Source organism: Phalacrocorax carbo, chromosome 2 (assembly GCF_963921805.1).
Source record: "Phalacrocorax carbo chromosome 2, bPhaCar2.1, whole genome shotgun sequence".
Lineage (NCBI taxonomy): Eukaryota > Metazoa > Chordata > Aves > Suliformes > Phalacrocoracidae > Phalacrocorax > Phalacrocorax carbo.
The window spans coordinates 166,992,541-167,018,603 of record NC_087514.1 but is presented as its reverse complement, the minus strand read 5'-3'; the positions used below and the strand labels follow the sequence as shown (position 1 = coordinate 167,018,603).

Sequence of the window (26,063 nt, the reverse complement as noted above, 5' to 3'; positions counted from 1 at the left end):
GGGAAAAAAAGCAAGAAATCTCAATTTTGGATGCTGCAAACATTGTTTTGAAGCTCCTGCGTGAGCAGGAAGGTCCGTGCTGCACCCCAGAAGCAGGTGGGTGTCCTGGGGTGCTCTGGCACCGCCTCAGCAGAGGAGCGCTTGCTGGGGTTTGGGAAGTTGGTGAAATAAAACCAGCTCTGAAAGGACAAGGGCAGTTTTTAGTGATTTTGTGGTGTTTGTCTCTGGAACGTGGCCTGGGGACAGGCACCGCCCCGCAGCGCAGAGAGCTGGGCACCTCCTTAGAGCAGGGGACCGGGGTGGGCACGGGAGGGCGGGTCTGGGCGGCTGGCGGGGGCCTGGGGGGTGCTGGTGTCCAGGCTGTGATCCAAGGGCTGTCCCGGGTGGGATCCTGGCGGTGCCCATGACCCTGGGGGAAATCTTGGGGTTGTCCAGGGAGTGATCCCGAGGTGCTGGTGATCCCCAGGTGCCGGTGATCCTGGGGGTGTTGGTGTCCCATGATGCCAGTGTCTGGGATGCAGGGTGATCCTGGGGGTGATCTGGGAGTGTTGGTGATCCCAGGTGTGCTGATGTCCTGGACGGTGGTTGATCCTGGACTGCCGGTGTCCCACGGTATGGGAGATGCCGGGGTGCTGCTGATCCCAGTTTCCTGGGGTGCTGGTATCCTGGGGGTGATCCTGGTGTGCTGTGGGTGATCCAGGGTGCTGGTGATCCTGGGGAGACCTCGGTGATCCCATGGCTGATCCCAGTGTGGTCCCAGGGATACCAGGGAGATCCCAGTGATGCCATGACAGACCCCACTGTGGTCCCAGGGATCCCGGGGAGACCTCGGTGATCCTGCAGCTGATCCTGGGGTAGTCCCAGCGATCCCATGACAGATCCCGGTGTGGTCCCAGTGATGCCGGGGAGATCCCAGTGATCCCGTTGCCGATCCTGGCGTGGGCCCGCCGTGGTCCTGGTGCGGCCCCGGTGATCCCGGGGGTGATCCCGGTGCGGTCCCGGCGATTCCCCGCGCGATCCCGCGGCAGGTCCCGGCCCGCGGTGCCGCCGCCCGCCCGGGGGGAGCGGAGCGGAGCGGAGCGGGGCCGGGGAGCGGCGGCGGGGCCGGGAGCGGCGTCGCGGCGTCGCGGCGGGGAGGAGCCGGGCGGCCGGGGCGGACTCGGCGGCGGGCGGCGGGCAGGGCAGGGCAGGGCACGGCGCGGATGGCGGGGCCCCGCCGGCGGCCGCTGCAGCGCGGGGCCCGGCGGAGGATGTGAGGCGGCGGCGGCGGAGCCGAGCCCCCGCCGGGCTCGGAGGGCGGAGAGGGGCCTCCCCCGCGGCGCGGCCCGGCCCGGCCCGGCCCTGCCCGCCCGAGGGGCCGCGCCTGCCCCCGACAGCGGCCGCCCGACCATGGGGGACTTCTACGACCCGGAGCACCCCACACCGGAGTAAGCGCGGGCCGCGCCGCCGCCCGCACCCGCTGCTCCCGGAGCCGCGGCCTAAGGCCTGCCGGGCCCGGCGGAGCCGCGCCGCGCCGGGCCGGGCCGCCCCGCGGAGGAGCCGCCGGGGCCGGGGCCCGGGGCTGGCCGGGCCGCCGCCGCCGCCGCCGCTGCCCCTTCCCTCCCTCGCTCCCTCCGCGGGGCGCGGCGGGCGGGCGGGCGGCGGGGGTAGGCCGCGCATCCCCGGCCTTGCGTGAGCGCCGCGGCCGGGCGCCGGCGGGCGGAGGGCGGGCAGCGCGGCGGCGCGGTGGGGGGGTAGAGCGGTGTGGGGCGGGAGCGGGGCGGCGGGCGCGGACGGGGGTGCCGGGGTCCGCCCCTGCCCTCCCCTCCCTCCCCGGCCCCGGGGGCGGCGGGGACCGGGCCCCCGGCCCGGCGGTGCCGCCCGCCCCGCCGAGGGAGGCCGGGCGGTGAGTGCGGACGTGTCCCGGCCTCCCCGGGGGGCCATTTTTCCGCACCTTTATTATTATTATTATTAATAATTTTTTTCCCCGGTGTGCGGAGTTGTTACCGAGTCCCGTCTTTCTTTTGCCCTTTGAATCCTTCCTCCGACAGTCCTGGGTCGGCCCGTGCCCTGACCCCATTTTCTGACAGGAGGAAGGAGCCTGGCAAAAGGGGGGAGGGCAGCCTAATGGCTGGTGAACTCCCGTTCTCCTCTCCGCTGGGGATTTTCGCTAACCCCCCCACAATATCACACCAGGGCTGCCACCTTTATTGCTTCTTCTGAGCAAGCCGTGCAGTTCCTGCTGGTGGAGTTTCTTCCCCCACCCCCCACCCCCTGCTTGTTTGTTCTCAATGCTATTTTTACATTTTTTTAGACTTCCTTCGTGAAGGATTCGGGTGCTTCGTAAACTTTGCGCGTGCGGCATCCCCGACGTGTGGCCGTCTCTGGGGTGGAAGGAGGCAGACACCTGGCATGTCGAGCACCTCTGTGCAGTGGTTGGATCGGAGGCAAAGCTAAAAATGGCGTGTTTTGAGCAAGGACAACAGAGCAAACCTTTTTGAGCGAACGCTACGAGTTCTGGCTGTGCCCACCTGGAGTGGCTGAGGATCTGTTTCAGCTGAAACGATGCCTGCAGCTGAGCCTTCTAAAATTAGTGAGAGACGGAGGATTTCATTTTGAATCCAGGCTGTGTTTTGCTAGATGTGCCTCCTGCCTTTCTCTTGGGACGGGAGAACCCGGAGCAAGCCCTGCACCTGATTTACGTGAGCTTAACCCCAGTGGGGAGCGACGATCCCATCTCAAGCGACCCTCTGGGTTCAAATGACTCTACTGTCCGCCCAAGAAGTTTTAGCCTGGCTTAGGTGTTTCACCTTTTTAGCTTAGAGCGCGAGGGACCCTGTCGCCGGGGGCTGGGGTGGCGCGTGGCATTCGGTGTCAAACAAAGCGTCGCACTGAGCTCGGCGGTTAAAAGCGTACGGGTTGTATCACGCCGCCGCTTGTTGTCTAAAACATTCTCAGGTGTCGTAAACCTGGGCTCTTGAAAGGAGCTGGAGCAGTTTCTCTGACGACTTTTTGAAAGAAATGCTAATTTATTGCCTGACTTTGGGGTTTTCTTGGGGCGTGCGTTCTGGCTTGGGACTCTGAAAGCTGTCAGGAGGCATTCACATGTTTTCAGGAGCCTTGTTTTCCCCGTGCCTGCCTTGAAGCCTGGGAGTTGCATTCGCTGCTTCGTTAATGGTGTCTCTTACTCCGGACGTGCTCTTCCCAGCGCGTGTGCTTTTAGCTTGAGAAAAGGATTATTTGCCGTAGCTCAGCGATGGTCTTCTTCAGAGGCGGGGATTAACTCGAGGTTCATCGTCTCCTTCCTCGCTCTTGAATGTCGCGGTATTAGACATGCGCCGTACGGCACGTCCCGGGAACCTGTTGGGTGTTTCCAAAGCGCCGTCGGCCGCCGCGGTGGAGAGCGCGATTGAAAACAAGCCGTTGATGGCTGCGGGGCGTTTGGTGCTGCTGGAGACATTGATTTCCCCTGGTCCCGCACCTGCTGCGGAGGGTGGTGAAGAGAGATGTGCATGGTTTGTCTTTTGGAGGAGTTGGTTTTGTAGCTCGTAACGTTGGGAGTTGTGCTGCTGCGAGACACGGGGGCTTGGAGAGCGTTGGACGCAAGCGGAGCCCAGTAAATCGGCAGGCTCAGCTTTATGTTTCATGGGAGTTATTCACAGAATGGTTTGGGTCAGGAGGGACCTTCAAAGACCATCCAGTCCATCCCCCTGCTGTGAGCAGGGATGTCTTCCACAAGTGCTCAAAGCCACGTCCAGCCTGACCTTTAGCGCTTCCAGAGAAGGGGCGTTGTTGCTCAGCACTGGCCGTAGGAGGTGGGATACTGAGTCGGGGAGCTGGACTACAGGTGACTTGAGTATGTGCTGATGGTGTTTACTGGGGTTTTCCTCTTAGCAAAGACATTCCGTGTGGCTTTTGCCTGGTCGGTTGCTCTCCGCGTCCCACTTGGCAGCCAGAGCTCAGGGTCCTGAGAACTTCAGTGTCCAGCGAAACCAGCTCTCCTCGCCTCTGGGTGCTTGCGCTGGGGCCAGCTGGGCTCCCTGAGCTCAGAGTTGCTGCCAAGCTCCACGCGAGGTCTGCGGCTTCTCCGTGGAGCTGCCCGACACGCCGACCTGGACCTACTTGAATGATTTTTGTATCGTAGGCTGCGAGCAGCAGTCGCTCCATCTCTTTGTGCCGTTACTAGAGCTGCGGCGATGCGGCCGGTACAGGCAAACCTGGGACGAGCGAACGCTTCCTTCAGAAAGGCGCCGAGATCGTCCCTGGCCGCTGCGTACCGACGGCGGAGGACCCTCTCAAACAAGCGACGTGGTGGTGGGGTGATTGCACGGGGCGGGATGGGTCAGGTCGAGGCTCCGGGGATGTCTTCAGCCGGCGTCTCCGCGTGAGGAGGGAAGCCGAGGGTGCTGCAGCAGGTCCCCTTGCCCACCCTATGGCTGATATGTATTTATCCGCTGCTGCTTCTGCGCTGTGCTGCAGGTAGACCTCCTCAACTTGACTTTAGCTCCGTTAGGGGGAAAGACGGTCCTGTCGTCCCGCATCTCCGCAGGCCACTGGCGGGGCTTGGTGGTGCGCGTGGGTGGTTTGGTGGGGTTGGGGCGTAGGGCCCGGGCGTTTGAACACCCCGATGATCGTGTTTGTGTGACTTGGTACGGATTCAAACAGTCTAAAACTTCAGGTTTTTTGTTGTGGCTGTTACTACGTTTTTTTTTTTAATGTGCGTTGCAGCTGTGGAGGCTTGTGAGCAGGTCAGTGTTCGCACCGCTTTGGGACTTCATTATTTTTTGCTTCTCGTAGGCATCTGGATTCTATTTTCTGCTTTTCTCTAGGGAAAATGGTCAGTAACGTCGGTGCCTTCAGCGCGAGGCAGAAGCTCTTGGCAGACGGGCTGTGGTTAAATACTCAAATTTGGGTCCTTGAGTATGTTGTTCAAATCCATCGGGGAGATGCTAATGGAAGGGAGGGGCTCCATTTCACACCTGCATTTCCCTTTCAACGCTCTTCCCCTTTATTAAGGAGACTAATGATGGTCCCACGGGGTGGGAAATTGAGTGTGGTAAGGGAGAAACTTGGCTCTCGCTGGCTCTCTCTGCTCCCTCGGAGCTGAGCGTTTTTCAGCTCCGCGCTTAAGCCTTAATGCCTCTGAAAAGTCAGTTTATTTAAAGGGAAATGCTCTTTATGCACCTGAATTTGTCTGGGTCGCGGGAGGAGACCCTCACCCGCCCGTTTGGCGGGCCAGGAAGTTATTGGACAAATTTCTCACTTGGGTGCATTATTTTTGACGTCGTCTTAGGACAATTCCCAGCTGGACCCGGGCTTTGAGGCTGGTTGCTTGTAGTGGAGCTGAATTAAATGAGGTGGTTGGGTTGGGTATCTCCAGGAAGGAGATGTGGACGCCGCGCAGCGCCGCCTGTTCCACTCCTCTCGCCTTTTCCCTGCTCCATCCACAGCGCGTTTTCGGTGCCGCCGCCCAGTTCTCTTAAAACCAAAGCCTGAGGTTTGTAGCTTTGCCCTTGGAGAAGTCGGTTTCTCCTCAGGTTTCGGTACCCAACTTTGGGTCGTCTTGTTATTGTTGGGCTTTGAGGGCAGAGGGACCTCTCGGCTTGTCCTTCTGCCCTGGATTCTTGTGCAGCTGCTCCGTCGTTCCTCCTTTTCCATCTGCTCGTGGTCGAGGAAGGCGGCGCGCAGCAAAGGCAGGGCAGATCTGTTTAGCTTCAGGAGAAATTCAACAAGGGAGGAGAAAAAAAAATAGGTCCACATTTTGGCTTCGAGCAATTGAGGTCCCTGTGGCTTCTGCCACTTTAGGTGCCTACAGATCGGACAAGCGTGCATTTTTGCAGGAGCTGGCCGTGCGTCGGCACGCTGGGAGTACTTTTCTCCTTTGGTTTTCAAAGTTTTAGGTCTGCGGATCAGTGGTGTTCCTCTACGGTGGAGTGGCCAAGGATGGAATGATGTGCGCAAATGGGACAGGGCAGGTCACCGCCTCGGGATGCCTCGCTGGGAGCGTGTGCTCAAGCAGTTGGGTTTCTCAAAAATGAGGAGATTTAGCAGCTGTAGGCTACCCTGGCAATATATTTTGAGTTCCAAGTTGTTCCATGTACCTTTAGTCACCGGGACGCGTGCACAGGTAATTACACACTCCACGCTTAATATGCAAGAGCAGCTAATATATAAACTCAGCTCTTCTTAATACTACGGTTTGGTGATCGCTCGGAAAAGAGATGGGAGAAATCCCTGGTTTGTGAAAGGAGAAGGCTTTCAGATGGTTCTCTTGTCTTAATTGTTGCTAATTTTCCCTCTGCAATTTAATATTTTCCTTGCAACGGCTCAAAGTGGGCTTAAAATGGGTAGGTGACGGCCTTCTTTCGACGGCCTGTGTTAGAGATCTGCTGACGTAATTCTAAATATAATTTGTTTGTGTGTATATTTAGACAGAGGGAGAGAGGATTTATAAACACCCAGTTTTAATAGACGTCGAAACAAAGGAAAATCAATATGTTTGCCACAGGTATTTGACCTTCGTCCCAGTTAATAGACTGGCTGCGTTCTGTAATTTAGGTGATGATTTAGACTCATTACAAAGACGAGCCGCGAGGTGCCGGTGAGGCCGTGCAGGCCGCTTTGGTGCGGCTTCCTCGGCGTTGCAGGAGGCGACTGGGAGCCAAAGCGCTGCTGTCCGAAGGCTTGGACTGTTGGTGGTGGTTTAACGCGGGCCCCGGCACGCTGGCCGTCGGGAACAGCGATGCTCCCTACGTTTTACAGCATCCCGGCTACGCTTCTTTTTTTAGTTTTCCTTGCCAGAACTGGTAGGATTCATTGAGAAAATACCTTGAGAAAGTCAAAGTGTGGCTCTGGTTTGGGTCGGTTTGGTAGGACGCTTGCTGAAAAAGATTATTTTTTTTTCTCCCTGACTTTTTTCCCAACTCGCCCCATTTTTTGGGGGGGTAAACTTCCATCAAAATGCTCCCTCCCTGCAGCTGCCCCTCTCCAGCGAGCTTCGGCCTTTCGGGATTCATCCCAGAGCATCTCCCTGAAAGCCCTGGCGGGGCTGGTGTGGAGCAGAACCTGAAATTCAAGAGGAACGTGGGCCAGGAGTCAGAATTTGCCCCGAAATACTGATGTGGGAGGAAGAGGCGTTGGGCTGTGCCTGGGGAAGGAGCCTGAGCCTGAGCGATGCTTGACCTTAAACACCATTTTCAGGTCCAAACACAGATTCCTGCTGGTTTTACCCACTGTCACGGAAAGGTTTTACAGTTTCCACAGCATCACATTGTAATTCTATTACTGCCTTTCTATTGGAGACGCATCAGCGCAGGTTTTGCAGCTAGGAATAAAAAGCCTGTCGTTCTGAGTTTAGCAGAAAACAATAATTTTTAACATTTGCAGCCTTGTGTCCAAAGAAAACACTCCAGAGCCCAGTGCTTGGAGTTTCCTTGCACAGCCCATTCCCAACTCGCACCTTTATTGTAAATAAAGGTATAAAGGCACATGAAGGGGGTTGAATTTATCTGTTCCTACAGTAATTTTCCTGCCTGGTATCACCTTGTGTGTAGCATTGCCACAGCAACCGGCCGCGACGTTGCAGAGCGATAGCAGGGTGCAGGTTTTCGCTCATTAGCTCTCGTTTCTTCTTGCCGAGTTAGGCTGGGTTTAATCTCCCTAAAATACTTTGATTTAAAGCACTCGATTCTCCAGGAGTTGGTGTCGCAGGAAGCTTGGATTTATTTTCTTTTATTGAATTGAGAGCGGCTCCCAAGATGTCTCCCGCTGCTGACTTAACCTGCCGGGCAGGTTTTGTAATAGAAGATTAAACTTCGTCTATAATCACATAAGAAATAAATACGTTAAGGATTTTACATTAAAGCAGCAACCTTAAGCTTAGCTCGGGTGTTGCAGCATTTTATTTACAGCATTGAGACAACAAAGTTTTTCGCGGTGCTCGGTGCGGCTTGAGGTTTCTTCCCTTTGAAGTCTGAATTTAGGGACGCCTGATTATGGGAAAGTATCTCCTTGTTAAACTCGGGGTGAGTTTGGGGTGAGGACGGGGCCTTTGGTGAACGCAGGCTTCAATATGGCGCGTTACGGAAGCCTTTGGTGTTACATGCAGGGCTGTGAGTTATAAGGTGACCTCGCTAGGGTGACTCAAGGTGAAAAAGGACACTAAAACTGAATGTTTTTTCCTCCCAGTGAAGCCTGTAGGATGTACCTTTCAAGAATCTCTCCTGTTTGGCATGCGGGGGGCAGGACTGTCCCGCCTTTCTCTTTTGGGGAGAAGGGGATGCCGGGGACCGCTCAGGCGACACAGCTCCTCGCCGGGCGTTGGCACGCGTCCGACCGCGTCCCGGCACAGACGTTCCCGCCTGGCCCAGTGACGCCAGGCTCACCGGGTCGTGGGAGACCTCCCCAAGGCCGCCAGCGGGGCCACCGGTGGGGTTGGCCTTCTCCTGAAGCAGGTAGACTCCTGCAAACCCAGCCTGCGCCGGGAGACGTCTTTATTTGTGATTTTTAGGGGATAAAGGTGACCCGGAGCACCGGTGGGGATTTGTCAGGCAGGTTTGGCGATGCCTCGATAAGGTCAGGTTAGGAATTTGCTTGCCCACGCGTGGAGAACGCGGCAGGTGAAGCGGGATGGGGATACCTGCTGAAGGTCCCTTCCTGCTCCGGGCACAGGAGGTGAAGGAAGGGGGAGGAAAAACCCTCATGTTTTCACCCAGTCCAGAAATCCAGCCGGCGGGAAGGCGCCCGCAGAAGTCGCGGTGTAGCCTGGGGGCTGCCCCGGGGGGTCGTGCTCCCCGGAGCCCTTCCCCGCCTTGTGCCAGCCCTCCGAGGGAGGGGCCTTGCCTTTCTGCTCTCTGGGGCTTTTCCCCCCCCCCCTTTTTTAGCTCACAGACCCAGAGCCATTGCTCAGGTCAGATGAAACCTCAAAGTCTTCGTGCCCGAGCTGCTGACTTCTCTGCCGAGAGCGAAGCCCTGCGCTGGTCGCCCGTAGTGATGCTCGTAAGTCAGCTCAGATATTTCTGATATATTTTTTTTTTAATACAAAAATTCAGTGTGCTTTCCAGCCCCTCACCTTCCTGTGCTTCCCCTGCCGCTGCCGAGGAGTGCTTTAGAGAAGCGTTGGTATAACCGGAGCCTTTTATTTCGTGGAAGCTGGGTGTAGCCGCCTGCTTTTCAGCAGGATTTAAATACTGATTATTTTTTTTTCCCTGGTACCGAACATCTTTTAACTTAATTAAAGCAGTTTAGTTCAGCGCACGCTGAACTTTTTCCGTGCAGCCCGGTGACTGCATGGGATGGGGATTTGAGCAAAATTAGAAAACGAACTGGTTTTTTCCCCTCCTAATTCCTTTTCCCTCGGAGCCTAGCAGCGTTCCCAGCTGCGCCCGGCTCAGGCGTGCCCGTCCCCGCCGGGTTGCCAGGGCAGACGCGAGAGGGAGCTTTGCGAAGGGCTGGCACTTGCTTTCTCTCCTTTTGTTAATGAACTCGGGGGGTATTTACTGGAAACCCGCAGCAGAGCCTTAGGAGATACTTGCCGCATCTCGTGGTGGCGAGCGCTTTTGGCTTGCAGGGTCGGTATCCCCCGGGGGGGGCGGCTGGGACCAGTAAGGCGGGGCTTGGCTGAGTCGTGGTGGTGCCTCCGCTTAAACCAGCCCCAGGGCCTTGCTGCTGCAAACGCTGTTTTAAAAGGTCCGTGTCCTGAAGAACCTGGTAATAAATAAAGATGGGATGGGGTGTGTGTGTGTGGATAAAAAGAAGCTGGGGGTGGAAATCACCACCCCAGTGACTTGTTCAGGTTGCACGCAGGCTGTTGCAGAGCTAGGAGCTGACCCTGAGCCTGGCCTAACCCTGGCCTTAGGAAGGAGGTTTTAGTTTCAGCCTTTTGAATTGCTAAAAATTGCTCAATGAGGTGGTGAAGGTGATTAGTGGGATAATGACCTCGCCTTGCCCGCCGCGGCCCTGGGCCCCGGTGCCGGGGTGCCCTTGCGAAGCTGCCGCGGAGTCCTGGTTTTAACGGCGGTTTGGGGGTTTCTTTGTGCAACCCCCCCCTCCGTCCATGCCACCAGTGGTACCCCACGGGGAGAGGGCGATGTCAAACCACGCGGCCTCTGCCCCCGCTCGTGTGCTGGAGGTGATAAACTGCGTTTGTGTTAGATCCAGCCTCGTCCTTCCCCAGGGGCAGCTGCAGCCCTGGGTGGGGGGTGTGTGGGCATTTTAGGAGTTGATTGCTTCGGGTGGGGAAAATAGGGTTTAAGAGGACCTTGTATGTGTGAGATGCTTCCTTTTGTTGCTGGTTGTGCCAGGTCATGTCGAAAGGAGGTGATCTTTGAGGCGGGGATTACCTGAAAAGTGATCCCATTTACATGTTGTTGATGGGACCCTGCTGACTCTAAAAGCTGCTGATGAAATCGCTGCTTCCCTGCTCTGAGAGGAGGAGGAGGAAGAAGCTTAAGCTCTCCAAGGACTGATGCTCCCATGGTAGCGAGCCAGAAGCTGTGCTTTCGAGTTAAGCCGTGGGTTTGGGCCCTCTCCTTTTGGCACCGTCGCTCTTCTGCCGTGCCCCGGCCTGTCCTCGTCCTTTCCCTCGCTGCTGCCATGGGAACAGCGCAGCTTATGATGATTGCTGTCACGATTTCCAACTCCATTTCTTCTTTAGAGGTGCCCCGGCACTGAGCAGAGAGGGGAGAGCGGGAGCCGTGTGCGTGGTGGTGAGTTTGGGGAGCTCCTGGGCAATTTGGGGGAAGGAGCAGGGTCCTGTGATGCTTTTATTGGAGCAGAAGACTGGAGACCACTGGAAATGGTTTTCTTAAGCAGGTCTTTTTCCTGAAGCAGAAGATCCTGGCTTCTCTGAAATGCTAATGTTATTAACGCAGAGATAGCTAAATAGTAAGTGAAGCTTTGGGCCGAATCCCCCCCCCAAAGCTCAACCTGTGGCTTTTCGCACGCTCCTGCCAATATCTGTTTCTCTGACCCACTTTCCTTTGCAAGAGGAGCGGTAGCAAAAGCAAATTGTTTTCCAAAAATCATCCTTTTCCCCCCTTTATTTCTTCACCTTCTCTTTAGGTCGCTGTCGGGAAGGGTCTGGACGGGCTCTGCTGGTCCCAGGGCTTAATTCATACCTTGGGCAGACGTCCCTTGGCCGGCGCTGCCGGCTGGCAAAGAGCGGGCGTTTTAGCTCGTGCCATTTTTTTCTAGCCTATATTTTCCCCAGCTGTGGAGGACGGAGGAGTGTAAATGCTCATAGTAAAAATTTATAGCGCTATAAGTTTTCCATATTGTCTTGTAATGCCTCTTGAATCTCCGCTCGGCAGCTCTCCTCCAGCCCGATGAGAAACGGGACCCTGCCCTGGCCCGAAGCGGAAGCTACAGCAGTTGAATTTCTTACTCTTCTTCAAGCCTGATGTGGAAAGGGCCGGTGCCCGGGGCTTTCTCTTGATTTATAAAGTTCATTTCAAGGGGGGTGCATTAGGAGGGAGCGTTCGCCGGTGATGAGGGGTGACTCCGTAACCCCTGCTCTATGTTAAAAGAAGATCCCCTTTCCGACATGCTCGTGACGCTGCAGGACGTCGCTCAGCCCGTAGCGTTTTTGTAAATGAAAGAAGAAATAACTTATTTTTGGCATATTCGTCTGTTTGTTTTCTTGGCGTGTTCAGCCCTCTCTGTGCTTTCATATTTCAGCGCGGGAGAAATGGTGTCTCTTTTCCTGCTCCAGACTCCAAACGCGGGGGAAATGTTGTGTAAACCAGCGAATGCTGATGTGGGAAAGCAGGGGATGGGAGAGCTGGATTTGGGGGATGTGCCGCAGGGGCGGCTACCCGCCTACAGCTACCTTGACCTCATTTTCTGGGGAGTTTGGCTCGGTTTCAAGCTTCTGTTTAAATAAGATGTTTGATACCGTCAGTGATTATTTACCCCCCGCTCCCGGTGTGCGTTGCTTCCCCCGTCCGTTGCTTTTTGGGGGAAGGAGCAGGATTGTCTATTAACCTCCCTGCTTTTTTTTCCCTCCCCCGGTTGTACATTATCCGGGTGTGGTGCAGTATTTTTGGGAGCAGGTTGGGTATCACAACAGACTTCACCGCAATTTAGCACCGTATTTCAGTTAATCGTAGGGACCCGCTGCACATTTGTCCTTGTTTGCTCTCTCCACGTTAGAGACTCATAAACCGAGTGGGCAACAGCTCATCGCACCTGCGAGTGACCAAATCCTTCGCTGTGGAGGATGGCAGGAGCTGAACGAGGGCGGCAGCAGGTGAACTTCATCTACAGCACCACGGTGCACGGCGGCGGAGGCGCAGCCCCCCGTCACCAGCCGGGCAGCGATGAAATCTGCCTAGATATTTCCTTTTTGGCTTTAGGATCTTGGCTGGAACTGCACATTTTCACCCAAGGCGTTAATTTTTTGTGTTGCCTTTCTGGTTTGCTTCGCCCTGGTGTTGTGGATGAAGGTCGGTGGATCCACGAGCAGCTCTGGAAGTCCATCTGCGTCCCCTGGAAGTCCATCTGCGTCCCCACGGTGGCAGGATGTGACTGGCTAACCTGGCGTAAGCAAAACAGTCCGGAGGTTGGGATTTCCTCTGGTTGAGCCTGAGGCTTTGCATTTGGTTTCCTTTCTTCAGAAAGAAAGGTAACTGCTGAGGCAGGTAGGCTTTCAGATGGACCTATGCTAATGCCCGCACAATACCCCCTTGTCAGCTTGAAGCAAGGTGTGCTTGCAGGGTTGTTAGTCTTGGAGATGTGTAGATAAGAAGAGCTTTAGGATTCCTGATTTTTCTCTCTAAAGAAGAAGAAAATGGGAAAAGAAAAAAAAAAAAAGAGGACATATGGGAGGTGAGGCTCTTCGAGTTTTGTCTTAATGCAGGCCAGCATTTGTCATTTAGACTTTGGAAGCCTGAAGGCGGTTTTTTTTGTTGTTGGCCTTTTTAGCATAAGCAAAGCCTGCCTGTAGTTCAGATGACAATGCGGATTACATCTTAAAAGGGAGAGAAGTCTCATTCAGGTCAAGCTGTTTAATCATCTAAGAAATGCTGGAGCTGCTGAACCTCAGAATTAAAATACAACTTTATTTTTTTATTAACATGCCCGTGACAAACCTGGGACGTTTCCACGAGTAGGAAAGCTGGAGGAATAAAACCGTGGCATAAGAATGCTCTATCAGGCCGTTGAGAAATTTATAGAAAGAATTTTGGTACAAATGCGGGTCCGTAACCTTAAACCCCTTTCCTGCAAATCTTGGGGTCTGCTTGCTGCCGTGGCCGCTGCCGGGTGCGGCTGTGCGTTTGTGGGGTGTGTGCAAGCTCTTGCTGTTACCTGGCCGGTATCTGGCGGTACTTAATCACATCTGACCGGCAAAATCGTTCTTTTGAGTTTTACTTCAGGGGCAGACTGATTTATTTTTCCCTCTTTTTTAAAAACACTAATGCATAGGGCTGCTGTAGTTAAATAAATGAAGGTACAGCTCCTTTTTTTTTCTTTTTAATTGATTAACCACTTGTTTGGAGAGGTCTCCTGTTTTGCTTTGAGTTTTATTTGGGGTTTTAACAAGCTCTTTCTCTTGGCATTCACAGAAATGAGCCTCTAAGTGCATGACTTCAGTGCTAATTTTAATAACAATATTCCTTTTATCTACCTGCAGATAGCAAGGTGCAGCCGGAGGGAAACAAGTGGGATTGCTCTAAACCTCTGGGGCTGGAAACCTGCTGGCAAACCCACGGGTTGTGTGTTTGGATGGATCCCCAGCTCGCGTACGCGCTTGTTGTGCTGGGCCTTCTGCGTGCCAGCTCCTTCCTCAGGCTTGTAACGTGGGGATTTTATGTAACTTCAAACCCAGTGTGGGAGGAATTCGGCAAAAGGTTTCTGAGCGAACGGCAACGCGTTCGCTAATTTTGGAAATCTATTTATTTTGTATTTTTTTTTCTTTTTTTATCTGGGGCGAAGGAAGAGGCTGTAAATGGACGTGTGATCCATGACCCAAGCCAGCTACCTCTGTTACGGCTAACCTGCGCGAGGGCAGCCGTAGCGAGGTGGGGCGACTTTATGGTGCCAACAGCTGATTTAGCTGGTCGTGGAGGGGTAATCCCGGAGGGACAAGGTCTTGGACATACCTGGCTAAAACGCCGCTGCCGAGAGGGAATACTGCTGTTCCTTCTCTGAGAAGAGATACTTCTCTGTCCAGTAGAAATTAAATTGCCTGTATGGCCATCTGGGACTGTACAGGAGATGTTATCAGGAATGTCATACCTACTTACTTCTTACCTATTTTATCTTGAACAACTATTTAAATTCATGCACTGCCTTCTTCTGTCTGGTTCCTTCTTCACTGTTTTCTGTCTTTTGATATTCTGATTTCTCCCTTGCCATCCTTTAAGCTGCACAAAGTTTAGCAGTTTCCCCCTGCCAAGGGCAGACAAGTCTCGCTACCAAGTGGCTTTACTTGGTAAAGCCTTGGTTTACCAACGTCCTGGGGGTGCTGGCTGACAGCCGGCTGGGCACGAGCCAGCAGTGCCCGGGTGGCCAAGGAGGCCACCAGCCCCCGGGCTTGTGTCAGCACTGGTGTGGCCAGCAGGGGCCGGGCAGGGATGGGGCCCCTGTGCTCGGCCCTGGGGAGGCCCCACCTCGAATGCTGGGCTCAGGTTTGGGCCCCTCGGGACAAGAAGGGCCTGGAGGGGCTGGAGCGTGTCCAGAGAAGGGCAGCGGGGCTGGGGCAGGGTCTGGAGCACAAGTGTGCTGGGGGGCGGCTGGGGGGGCTGGGGGGGTTTAGCCTGGAGAAGGGGGGGCTGAGGGGAGCCCTTCTCGCTCTCTGCAGCTGCCTGAGAGGGGCTGGAGTGAGGGGGGGGCTGGTCTCTGCTCCCAAGGCACCAGTGACGGGACGAGAGGGAACGGCGTCAGGCTGCGCCAGGGGAGGTTTAGGTTGGGTGTGAGGGAAATGCCTTCCCTGCCAGAGGGGTCAGGGGTTGGCACAGGCTGCCCAGAGAGGTGGGGGAGTCACCGTCCCTGGGGGGGTTCAAACACCGTGCAGCCGTGGCACTTGGGGCCGTGGTTTAGGAGGCCTGGGGGTGTTGGGTTGGGGTTGGACTTGATGATCCCAAAGGTCTTTTCCAACCTTAATAAATCTATGATTTTATTATTTTAGAGGAGCAAGATCATCTGTTTCCTAATGCAGCTCATTTTCTTCTGCAAGATTTTCTCTGGGTTTTGAGGGGGTCTCACCTAGCAGTTTTCCCTGTCAGTGTATTGCACTTTTCTTCCCTGCTTTGCTGCCCACCCTGGGCAGAAGCTGGTGCTCTGCCCTCCATCTTCCTGGAGCGGCTCTTTCGAGGTGGCAGTTTCTCAGGCTGCTTCTACCAACCTGGCCTCTTGTCCAGGAAATCTGGTGCTGTGGCTGTAAGTTTTGAGCCGGACATGAGCTTAGAGCTGGCCTGGATCGTGCCGTGATTCCTGCTGTTTTGTAGGCATGCCCTCTTGGAAGGGAAAGTTTTCGTCTCAGCTTTCAGTTTTTGGAGACCTCTGCTTTGGGTACTTGCCAGCGTTTTAGCTTAATGCTGGTTTTAGGCAAAGTTTTGGCAACAAGAGCAAAAATGGGTTGTTAAGTGGAATTAGCTACTTCCTTTACTCTTACAACAGGTTGTTAATTATAAATACTAAACATTGCCTCTCTCCCAATATATAGCTACTTAAATCTGTGTTCTTACACATAAAGAGACAGTTATTTCTTTTTGGTTTGGGACCACCAGCTTTCATCTGTTGGCTGTTGTTCTGTGCTGTATCGTAACAGATCTGGTTATGGATGTCTTGAAAATCTTCATAGAATCGTGGCATCCGTTAGGTTGGAAAAGGCCTTTAAGGTCATGGAGTCCAATGTTCACGTTGGGTCTTGTTGGCTCTTGGCTGCGCTAGACGTCAGTGCTGTTCTCACCCTTGTGAACGCTGTGTTTAACACTCAAAATGTGTGACTGTCAACAATGTCCGTGCCCTGGATGTCTAAAAACTCCACTTTCTGTAATCCTAAAAATGAAGCCTCCTTTTTAGGCACTAATTCATGTCAAAGTGCGGTTCTCAGAGTGCTTCTGACCCGCTCTGCATCAGCACTGTTTTGAATTCATGGCTTGCTTAACCCCACTAAATCACACATGCCCTCGTGTACTCTGCAGCTTGCTTAAACTCATGGCTCATGTTTCCTCAATGAAAACAAACCCTGTTTTTGCTGCTCTAAGAGTGATTTATAGCCTATTAATAAGCTTTATCAATTGGACGTGAGCCTTCGTAGAGGCAGGAGCATATTCCTGCTGGTGATAGGTCTTTCAGCAGGTTGCTCCTAATTCCTCGTCGATGAGGGTTTAAATGGGGAAATAGGTGGTTATTGCCGTGCCGTCACCGCGTCGGGTCCCTGCCTGGCTTATGCAGAAACCGAGAGCTTTGGCTTTCTTTTCCAGAAACTGATACTTCTCAATTGGCTGACGTTTGAAGTGAAATCTGTGAGCCTTTTCTGCCAGAAGTCTTTCACCGTGCCACCGCGATGGCGCCAAGTTATGGCTCAAAAGCTGACAAAATTTAGGAAAGGTCCAGATGAAAACTTCCCCCTGTGTCTGTAGGTATAGGGAAGAGGCTCTGTGCAGCTTAGAGCCCTGGAGAATGCTTGTGGGCTTCGAGGAGGGGAAATAACGGATAAAACAGATGGGCTGTTGACATCTCGGTTAAGGTGTATTGGTAACCACCGAAACTTCTGCATCTGCTTCTGTAGTTTTCCTTTGGGGGCCGAGAAACTCGCTGAAGCTCTCCCAGGTATCAGGCAGAGCGAGAAGAGCGTAGCTGTGTTCTTGTTCCTTCTCCTTCCTCATGGGAGAAACTGCTCGTGGTGTTGGAGTGAACAACTTGGGGAAGCAAAGAAAAGTTGGGCTTTGCCCTTGGCTGCTCGGCATTGGCTGGTTGGGTTGGGATCAAGGTAACGCTCCAAACGAGTTTGTTGCCGAGCGGCTGGCTTCCAGAGCACTGAGTCATTAATTCTCAGCGTCGTGGTACATAGCCAGGGCCGCAGACCCATAGCAGGTCGTACAGCTATAAGGCGTTCATCAGTGTCTTTAATTTCTGGCGATGAGAGAGGCAGATACTTTCACTATTTCTGGGCTGCTGAGGAAAATACTAAAATCGAAAGAAACCCAAATTCACCTTCCTACATCTCATTTTCATGATTTTCATAGCTGCGTTACCTCTGCGGTGTCTGCTGAAATCAGGCTCCGGCTGGTTTGCAGACCCTCAGAAGACAGCACCTAGGCAGCAGTTTGCTCAGAAAATGTTTGCTCTGTCAAAGTCCACGCAGAATTTTCAGCGTTGAAATCACTGAGATGCAAAACTACGCCGGGCTTCCCTTCAGAGGTGGTCGCGTGTCTGCCTGACCGTCGGGGGACGTCGGTAGGGACGTCTCTTGCAGCGGGATTATCTGTAGGGCTGGCGTTAGCCTCGCTCCGTGTCCCCGGGTCCGCCCTGTTGGCAGTGCCAGAGATCTAACGTTACGTCTTGTTTCTGCCTGATGTTTACACCTTCTTTTTATGTTTTCTTTTGCATGTTGTCTCGGCTGGATTGCAATAGAGAAGAAGAAAATGAGGTGAGTAAAACTGCTTCCTTTCTTGATGTAGCTCCTGACACACGCGTTGGCCCACCCTGGTTAGGTTGACCTATAGATTTCCTGAGTCGTGAGAGACTTCAGGGTCCAGGTAGAGCAAACCGATGTGACTCTGGGGTGCCTCTAGTCCCGTGGTTGAATCCAAGAGAGAAGGGAACCACGTTCAGTACCACTTCTGCCTTCTGCACGCAGGGATGCGGCGGCAGGGTGCCCTTGAGTCATGCGGTGGAGGTAGATGCTGCTTTCTGTGCCCTGAGGTGATGATTATTTAAGGACCTAATCTGTGAAAAAAACGAGTTTTGCTGTATATGGCTCAGTGAATTGAAGGGGAAAGGAGAAAGCTTGGAGGGACTGGAAGAGTTTATAATATCCTGGCATAGGAACGACTGCTGCGAATGATTTTTGATGCTGTAGGAGCCCGTCTGCTCTGGTTGTGCTGGTGAGCATGCCGTGTGTCTCCCCGTGTTCCCCGCGAATCGAGGGCTGTGGGAGCGCTGCTGCTTCAGTAATCGTGTATCTCTGCTGGACGTGCAGAGTGAGCTTCTACCGCCTTTTTTCTGTCTGCAAAATACCCCCAGCAACGTCTTGGGGAACGTTCCCTTTCTGTAAAATATTAAAGGAAGGAGAACCCCTCTTCTAGAGGGCTTTTGCCAGTAATTGGTACCTATTACATTTTGAAAGCTACCTGTGGAGTATGTTTAAAATTCTGTAAGTCATGTTTTGTTAAACTTGATGTTATTTAAGAAAAAAAAATCCCTGGAAGGGGGAGCATGTGAGGGTGAAACATTTATTCTGAAATGTGTCATTGCTGCTGAATAGACTGAAAAGGGGAGGATTAGAAGCTTAGCAGCTCCTTTTTGCCTTCAGGTCCTGTGCTTTCTGTAAAGGTGGATGTATCCAAACCCCATTATTCATGTGTGAGCTCAGATTTCAGATCTGTTGTACTTGAAGTTAGAAAGATTTTGATCGAAACAGACATATTTCCATAACCGTGAATTTTGCACATAAAATCATTTTGCAAAAGCTCTAGCGAGAAAGAAAACCCTTGAATGCTGATGCACTGAATTTACTATATTTTTACTATATATACAGATTATTTTTTTTATCTATAATTGGTACAATAGGTGAATCCAGTCTCTGATAAGAACTTGGATTCAGATTTGTGGAGACTCCTTCCATTAGACGTCAGGGTATGGATGAAGATAGGATCCTGACCTCTTACTTTTCCATTGTCCCAAGGTCAGAGGTAAAAAGGTGTAAATTTCTGGTCGCAGTAATGATAATTGACCCAGCAAACCCACAAAACGATGTCTCCTTGCTCTTTGGGAGGCTGAGCCCAGTGTCCTAGGGGACGGCAGATGTGTAGACACTTCAGACAGGTAGAAACTCCTACCAAAGGGGCTGGACACTTGATTTTGTCCTTTATTCTTCCATGAATTAGTTCATATACGCTTGTGTATTAGTCTCTGGATCGCTTCGGATGTGCAGATTCCTTTGAAAACGGGGATAGTATTTTCAGCACGACATTCTGGAGATGGTTGGGAGACAGTCGTGGAGAGGGGAGCGTGTTTCAGAGCTGGGCAAGCGTGTGGACGTGCCCTTTTTCTTCAAGGTCACTGTTTGGGTGCCCTTTTAGCCAATGCACTTGTTTAAAAGCATCCATGAAATGGCACCCGTACAAATGGCACCCATTTAAAAGGAGTGGGTTTTATTTTTTGCACCCATTTTTTTCCCCGAATGCAGCCGATCATCTGCTGGTGAAGATCAAACGTTGTGTGTGGTGCTGAGTTGGGTGGCCAAGACTAGTCGCGTGGAGACCGCGACATGGTTTTCACAACGGAAATAAAACCCCGTATGTTTCCTCAAAAATGAGGATATTTTTGTATATATGATGTCCAAGGGGGCGAATAGAACGAGGTGGGGTTTCCATTCCACCGCTGTCGTATTTAATAATTTACTTTGGTGCCTTTAGCCTGAGCAGCCGCACATTGTTTGACAGAAGTTAAAGGATAACAAAATGCGTAATAATTCACAGTGGGTTGCAGGAAGCCGCTGCTGCTGCCAGAGGTGTGTTCATGCACCAGTCGCGGGAGTAAAACCCAGCTCTTTGCAGTTTTTTATCCTGCTACAACTGTTTCCGTCGGAGTTACGCTTCTCACACAAAATGTAATTACACTAATGCAATTTGGATTTGTGGGGATAAAGATTAGTCACAACAACACCCTTTTACCGCGGTGCGGCAACGTTCGTCTTCAGGGATTGCACTCCTGTGACACAGCTTTGGCGCAGACGAGCCCCGAGCTTTAAAATAGCGGAGAAATCTAAGATGGGTAAACATACGGTGCTTTACACTCTGAAAATTGCTAATCTCGGGCTTGGATAAACGCATCCTGTAAGGTAACAGGCTGCCATGGTGAAGGAGCTTTGTTGCTCTGGACTCGCTCTGTTCCCAAAGCCAGGGTTCAGCTGCGAGTGCTGTCACAGCAGCTTTCTTGGTGAAGATCCTGGGCTCTTAATGCCTGAGGGAAGATGTCTTTCAGGTCGTTAGCATCGAAAACGAACAGCTTGCTGTAGCATGGATGTCACTGCAAGGTGGCGAGTGAGATCCCGGGCAGGAGGGAGCAGGTAGCTTCTGGTGAGGTGCACATGGAGCCTACTGGCCTGGGGGTGACGGAGTCGTCACGCTCGACTGGGCCCTGATGGGAATTCTTGGAGGGTGTTACATCAATACTGATCCGTGCCTGAGCCTGGAGACTTATTAGGAATTACTAATGATTGAGATAAGGCTGTTGGGAGAGGTGGGAAAGGACGGGGCTTAAAACTGCTGCTGTAATTCTGGGCAGTCTGATTCATGCCGAAACCGAATGCGTCCAGGTGAAGTCTCCTGGGACATGAAAACACACGCTCTTAAAGCTTAAAAACGCAGGGTATTTCTAGCGTGGGACCACAGAAACAGCACATATAAAGTGGTGCTATCTCTTCAATTAGCTTTAGCTGTTGAACCCTATCTCTTTTTTTAAAAACCTAAGAATTAAGTGAAAAAAGGACTTCCAGGTTTGTCATTCATAAGTCAGTTAAAGGGCCTCAGTCCAAACCCCAAAGGAGGTTTTGCTCCAAACTGGAAATGACTGGGTGATTGATTTTGTTCAAGAGAGAGCCAGGCGCGGAAGGTGGCACAGCTGTGCTATCCCAGACTCCAGCTGAGGGTATCAATTTCTGTTTCATCGTCATGAAAATTCACTGGGTTAAAGAAGGCTGTTCAGTGCACCTGTAGAACAGAGTTAAAAACCCCCAAAACCAAGTCCTCTAATTGCACCTTCTTTTTCTTCTGCAGGGCAAGCCTGAAACCGTGCAGAAAGCCGGCTTTATCAAAGGCCCGGTGTTCAAAGGCGTTGCTTCGAGCCGCTTTTTGCCCAAAGGCACCAAAACAAAGGTTAACCTTGAGGAGCAAGGAAGACAAAAGGTGTCTTTCAGCTTTAGTTTAACCAAGAAAACCTTACCGAATAGATTCCTGACTGCTCTCGGAAACGAGAAACAAAATGAAACTCAGAACTCCCCAGCAGTACCCTTTCAGGCTGACTTTAACCCCAAAAGCAAAATGGACCTGGGGGATGCCGCTGGTTCAGCTGAGGAGTCTTCACCTCCAAAACCGAAGGTGGAATTAGGGAAGATCCATTTTAAAAAACATTTACTTAATGTTACAGCAAAACCGCCACCAGCTACAGCAGCAACACTACCCCCACCGCCGCCGGCTGTGGCACCGGTAACGGAACCGGTGGCGCTGGCCGCGGACTTTCCCTCAACGCCACCGCCTCCCCCGCCTCCCCCTCCGCCGACGGCATCGCCAGCAGCATCCATGCCGGTTCCCGCGGCGGCAGCCCTGCCACAACTGCCGGTAACGCTGATGTCGACGGTGTTGCTGTCGCCGCCCGCGGAAGCTGACGTCCCCGCGTCGAAGGAGCCGTGCCACGCAGTACCTAAGGAGGCTTTGGAGCTGGCCGTCAGGCAGGATGCGGTATCGCGCAGTTCAGAAGAACGTGTAACTCAAAACACGCCCGAGCAGACGGAAATAACTCCGCAGAAGGAAGATTCCCATATTGGGAAAGAGGATGAGGTTTCCGATGGCTCGAAGGGTGCTCCCCTCTGCTCCCGGAGGCAGGGGTCGAAGAGGAAGTTCTCCCAGTCCGACGGCACGCTACAGGGCTCCGAATCCGATGAAGATTCGGTGAGGACCTCCTCCAGCCAGCGGTCACACGAGCTGAAGATATCCAGTACGGAAAAGGAGAGAGATCCCAGAAGAAGCTCCGCGTCCCTCAGAGGTGACGACCTGGGGAAGTCCTCCTCGCGCTCCAAGTCGGACAGGGATGAGAAGTACTCGAGCTATTCAAAATCGGAAAGAGATTCGCGGTATGCGTCCTCCCGCTCTCGATCGGACAGAGAGAGAAGGCGAAGCCGCTCTCATTCCCGTTCCCGATCCGATCGGGGCTCCCGAACCAGCTCTTCCTACTCGAGGTCGGAGCGTTCGCATTACTACGAATCCGACCGCAGATACCATCGGAGCTCCCCGTACAGGGAAAGATCGAGGTATTCCCGTTCGTACGCGGACAGCAGGGCGCGAGAGAGCTCGGACTCGGAGGACGAGTACAGGAGGACACATTCCAGGTCGAGCGACTCGAGGCGCACGTCGTCCCACTCCTCCTCCTCCTACAGAGACTCGAGGACTTCTTACTCTAAGTCGGACAGGGACAGCAAAGTAGAGTCGTCTCATGCCGACGTGGAGAGGAGAGGAAGGTCTTCTTCGAAAGCGGATAGAGATTCAAAAAGGACTTCAGAAAGTGAAGTAACCAAAAGGTGCTCTCCCCTTGATGAGCTAGGCTATCGAAAGGGGACATCCCATTCTAAGCCTGACAGTAATGTGAATTCCTCCCGTTATAAGTCCACCCCTTCAAAGACCCCTGCACCAAAGCCTGATAAATTTAAGAGTTCTTTCTGTTGTACAGAATCGATCGAAGAAATAAAGCAGCAGTCTAATTCTCTAGATTTAGAGACCTCTTGTCTAAAAAGCAATGAGATCAGGGTGTCCATTGCGAGAAAATTTGAAAGGGAAAAGACGCTTTCTCCGTTGCACCAGTTAAACGATTTGCCCGCTTTTAAAAAGGCAGACGAATCGAAAGCGGGTTTTGCTAACTCAGAGCCTGAGGAGCTTACAGGAAACGAATGCCACGACAGTGTTAAGGAACAAGAAACTTTATTAAAGATAAAGCCCGATCAGTTAAGAATGTGTTTCCCCGTGGAGCTGAGTGTTAATGGGTCCCCAGAGGGTAGGGCTGATGGTTTGGCAGCTTCCAGTGCCTCCAAAACAGAGGATGTTGCCGCCTCTTCTGGCGATAGCCTGTGTCGGTCAGAAGCGTCGCCTGTCGTGAAGACGAGTCCGTCACATCCGTTGCCATCTAACGGGTTTGAGAGCACGTATGCCGCTCAAGAGCAAGAGCCGGACGATTCTCGGGTCCAGTCCAGCGAGTGCAGCAGTCTGTTTAGGCAAGCGGAGGCTCCGGTCCCGCAGCAGCAAGGGGAAGCCCTCCCTTTGCCCGTCATGAATGTAGATCATACTAAAACTGTCCTTAAGAAGCTGGATGATCAGGTGACTCCGTGTGACAAAACCAAAGAACCAGTTTTTTGCTACATTTCAGACGATGCCACCCCTGCTTTGTATCATTCGGAAGTTGAAATCGAAGCAGAACCAGCAGATGTAAAAGTGACTTCCGAGACTTTCCTGGACGTGCAGGTAGAGCCGCAGACTGTTACGTGTGATTATGAGAGCGCGGAGGATCACCACTCAAAGCCTGCCTGTGACGATGAGCACGGTCATCCTTCCCATAAAATTAGCCTGGCCGTGGAGAGCTCGAGCAGGGATCCCTCGCAGGATGGCTGCTCCCCGAGGCTCAGGTTGGGCCATCCCGTGCCGGAGGAAAGCGTCTCTTCCAAATGGGACGTGCCGCCGGATGGACACCAGGAGGTGCTGCAGCATTCGGAAGCCGAAGAGATGCTCGAGTTGGATACTCAGCACGTTGATCGTGGTCCGGCGAAAGGCAAGCCGTCGTTCAAAGATGAACATTCGTACTATTCAGAAGTGCCGCTGGAGCACCGCGGCAGAGAGGTTGTAGAAGAAAGTGCTGTTTCCACCGAGGGAGTTGGGCCAGATGATTTGAGGGTTCGGTGTCCCGGCGTATTGGCCGAGAAGGTCCAGGGAAATGAGCCCTTGGTGGCTTCGGCTTTTCCAGATGCCTTGTTTCCCCCTTGCGATGTCATTGTCACTGCAGAAGAGATAGAGACGGTAACTCAAGCCCCGACGTGCGACAGCAGCGGCAATGCTGCTGAATTTGTTCCCGCCGGCCACGACGATTACTCTGACACGGGGGAAAGCGACAGCGAGGGGGCCAGCGAAGACAGTGACAGCGAAGACTCGGATTCTGATGATGGGGTACCACGGAAACGGCTCCAGTCTGTTGTGGTAGTACCAAAGAACTCGACCATCGCGATGGAGGAGAGCAGTCCCGGCTCCTCACGGAGCAGCCAGGGCAACCGGCGCTTCTCCGACCACTGGGACGATGAGCGACCGGAGCCCAGTAGACCCTACTATGAAGAGAGATCGGAGAATATGGCGAGTAAAGGTGGGCCGCAGGTAGAGAGCAGATGTTCTCCTAGAGGGATGGAGAAGAGTCCAGCAACTTCTACCGAGCTCAGCAGGAAGGAGATGGAGGAGCTGCGGCCGGACCCCTGCCAGCCTCAGAGCGACGGTGTTGACAGTACGAGTCAGGCAGACCTGACGGCAGACTCCCACGGCAAACCCAACCCGGACGAGAGAATAATGTTGAAGGAGCTGATGTCCGTTGGTAGACCGATGGGCCGACAAGACGAGCAGCCGTTTTGTCTGCCAGAGAGCTTCGAGAGCGCCGATAAATCCCGACACCAGATGAGCTCTTCCAAGCCAGACAGTAGGCAAGGGAAGGGTGGCCTTAACCAGTCTGGCCTCGGAGAATTCTCCAGGCTGGATGGTTTTCATACGACGGAGGATCTGGGTGGTTTGGGCTGGGACTTTTCCCAGCCGGAGAAGCCCAGTAGCACCTACCAGCAGCCAGATAGCAGCTTTGGAGTCTACTCGGGCTACGTTTACCAGCCGGGCTCGGGAGCGTACAGCGGGTCTCAGAGTTACTGGCAAGGCAACGGTTACTGGGATGCGAGGTCCACTAGCAGACCCTCTGCGGTTAATTACGAACGAATTCAAGGGCAAGTACCGGATTCTCTAACGGAGGATCACGAGGAGTACGAAGAGGATGAGCGCTGGGACGATGACTGCAAGCCTGGTTTTCCCAGCCCCTCGAGTAAATGCCAGATACCCGGGCAGAAAGAAAAAGGCTCGGTGCAGGCACACGAGATCAGCAGCAATTCGACCAAGGAGCCGGTGCCTGGCGGGGAGAAGAAGGAGGAGGTGAAGGTTTTTGAAAAAAATGATGCGAAAGAGCGAGGTCCACCAAAAAAAAGACGCCCGGAGTTAGAGAGCGACTCCGAGAGCGACGTGGACTCGAGGGAGAAGAAGAAGGTGAAACTGGAGGGGGAGCAAGTGGAGTCGGCGCCGCAGGACTCCTCCATGGTCGGTCGGTTGTGTATCATGGACGACTTCAGAGATCCCCAGCGCTGGAAGGAGTTTGCCAAGCAAGGAAAGATGCCCTGTTACTTCGACCTGATTGAGGAGAATGTGTACCTGACAGAAAGGTAACTGATTTTTTTTGCCTTTTCCTTTTTTTCCCCTTGCCTATATCAGTTTTAGATTTCAACTTGTATTTATTCTGTGATAGTTTCTTTTTTATGGCCAAACTGGCATAATTTGGAGGGAGGGGGAGGGTTGTCCCATTCCCTACATCTGGCAAAGCTGCTCAGAGAGGAGACGATGCTGGGGAAGAGTTTACCTCCCCCAGGTCTCTTCTCCTAAATGAAAAACCCTGGTTGGGCCCAGGCAGACCATGGTCATGAGAAGAGGTGGAAGATGGGCGGGTATGGGGGGAGGTTGGTTTATTTATACCCTCTTCTCAGTCGTCTTGCAGCATCCCCTTTGTCTAATGTTGGTTTGAGTATCAGGCATATGTGGGATTACAGAAGCAAGTAAACATGTTATTCTTGTACCCATGGTAGTTTGTAAGAGTAATTACATTTTTTTTTTTTAAATATAATTTAAAATTCACTCTAGATCTGAGCTTGGTGCAGCTGCATTAGAGCCGGAGCAGTATAGCAGCATTGCCTCTGGGGCTTCCCAGATCTGGTCTGTTTAGTGTCCCCAGACACCAGCTTGCTTCCTCTCTGAAGACACAAGGAAATCTGGATGTGGGGAAGGTTTTGGGCAAACAACGTGTGTTTCCAGAGGCTTTGATTACTTGCGCGTAATTATTTGTCACCGCAGATGAGTTATTTTGGA

The 26,063-nt window shown here is 53.0% G+C and overlaps 1 protein-coding gene across 2 annotated transcripts in view; it reads left to right on the top strand.

Annotated features, from left to right (window-relative positions):
- The first annotated feature begins 1,152 nt into the window (after nucleotides 1-1,152).
- SETD2 (SET domain containing 2, histone lysine methyltransferase) overlaps nucleotides 1,153-26,063 on the top strand; it is a 72,985-nt gene continuing 48,074 nt past the window's right edge. Inside the window, exons 1-3 of one of the 2 annotated variants that reach the window (XM_064445217.1) lie at nucleotides 1,153-1,427; nucleotides 17,560-17,575; nucleotides 20,928-25,366. In XM_064445217.1, the coding sequence (XP_064301287.1) occupies nucleotides 1,390-1,427; nucleotides 17,560-17,575; nucleotides 20,928-25,366 (4,493 nt within the window). In that variant the 5' untranslated portion in view covers nucleotides 1,153-1,389. Of the gene's footprint in view, nucleotides 1,428-17,442; nucleotides 17,576-20,927; nucleotides 25,367-26,063 lie in introns of those variants that run through there. The other variant, XM_064445216.1, reaches the window with a different exon arrangement.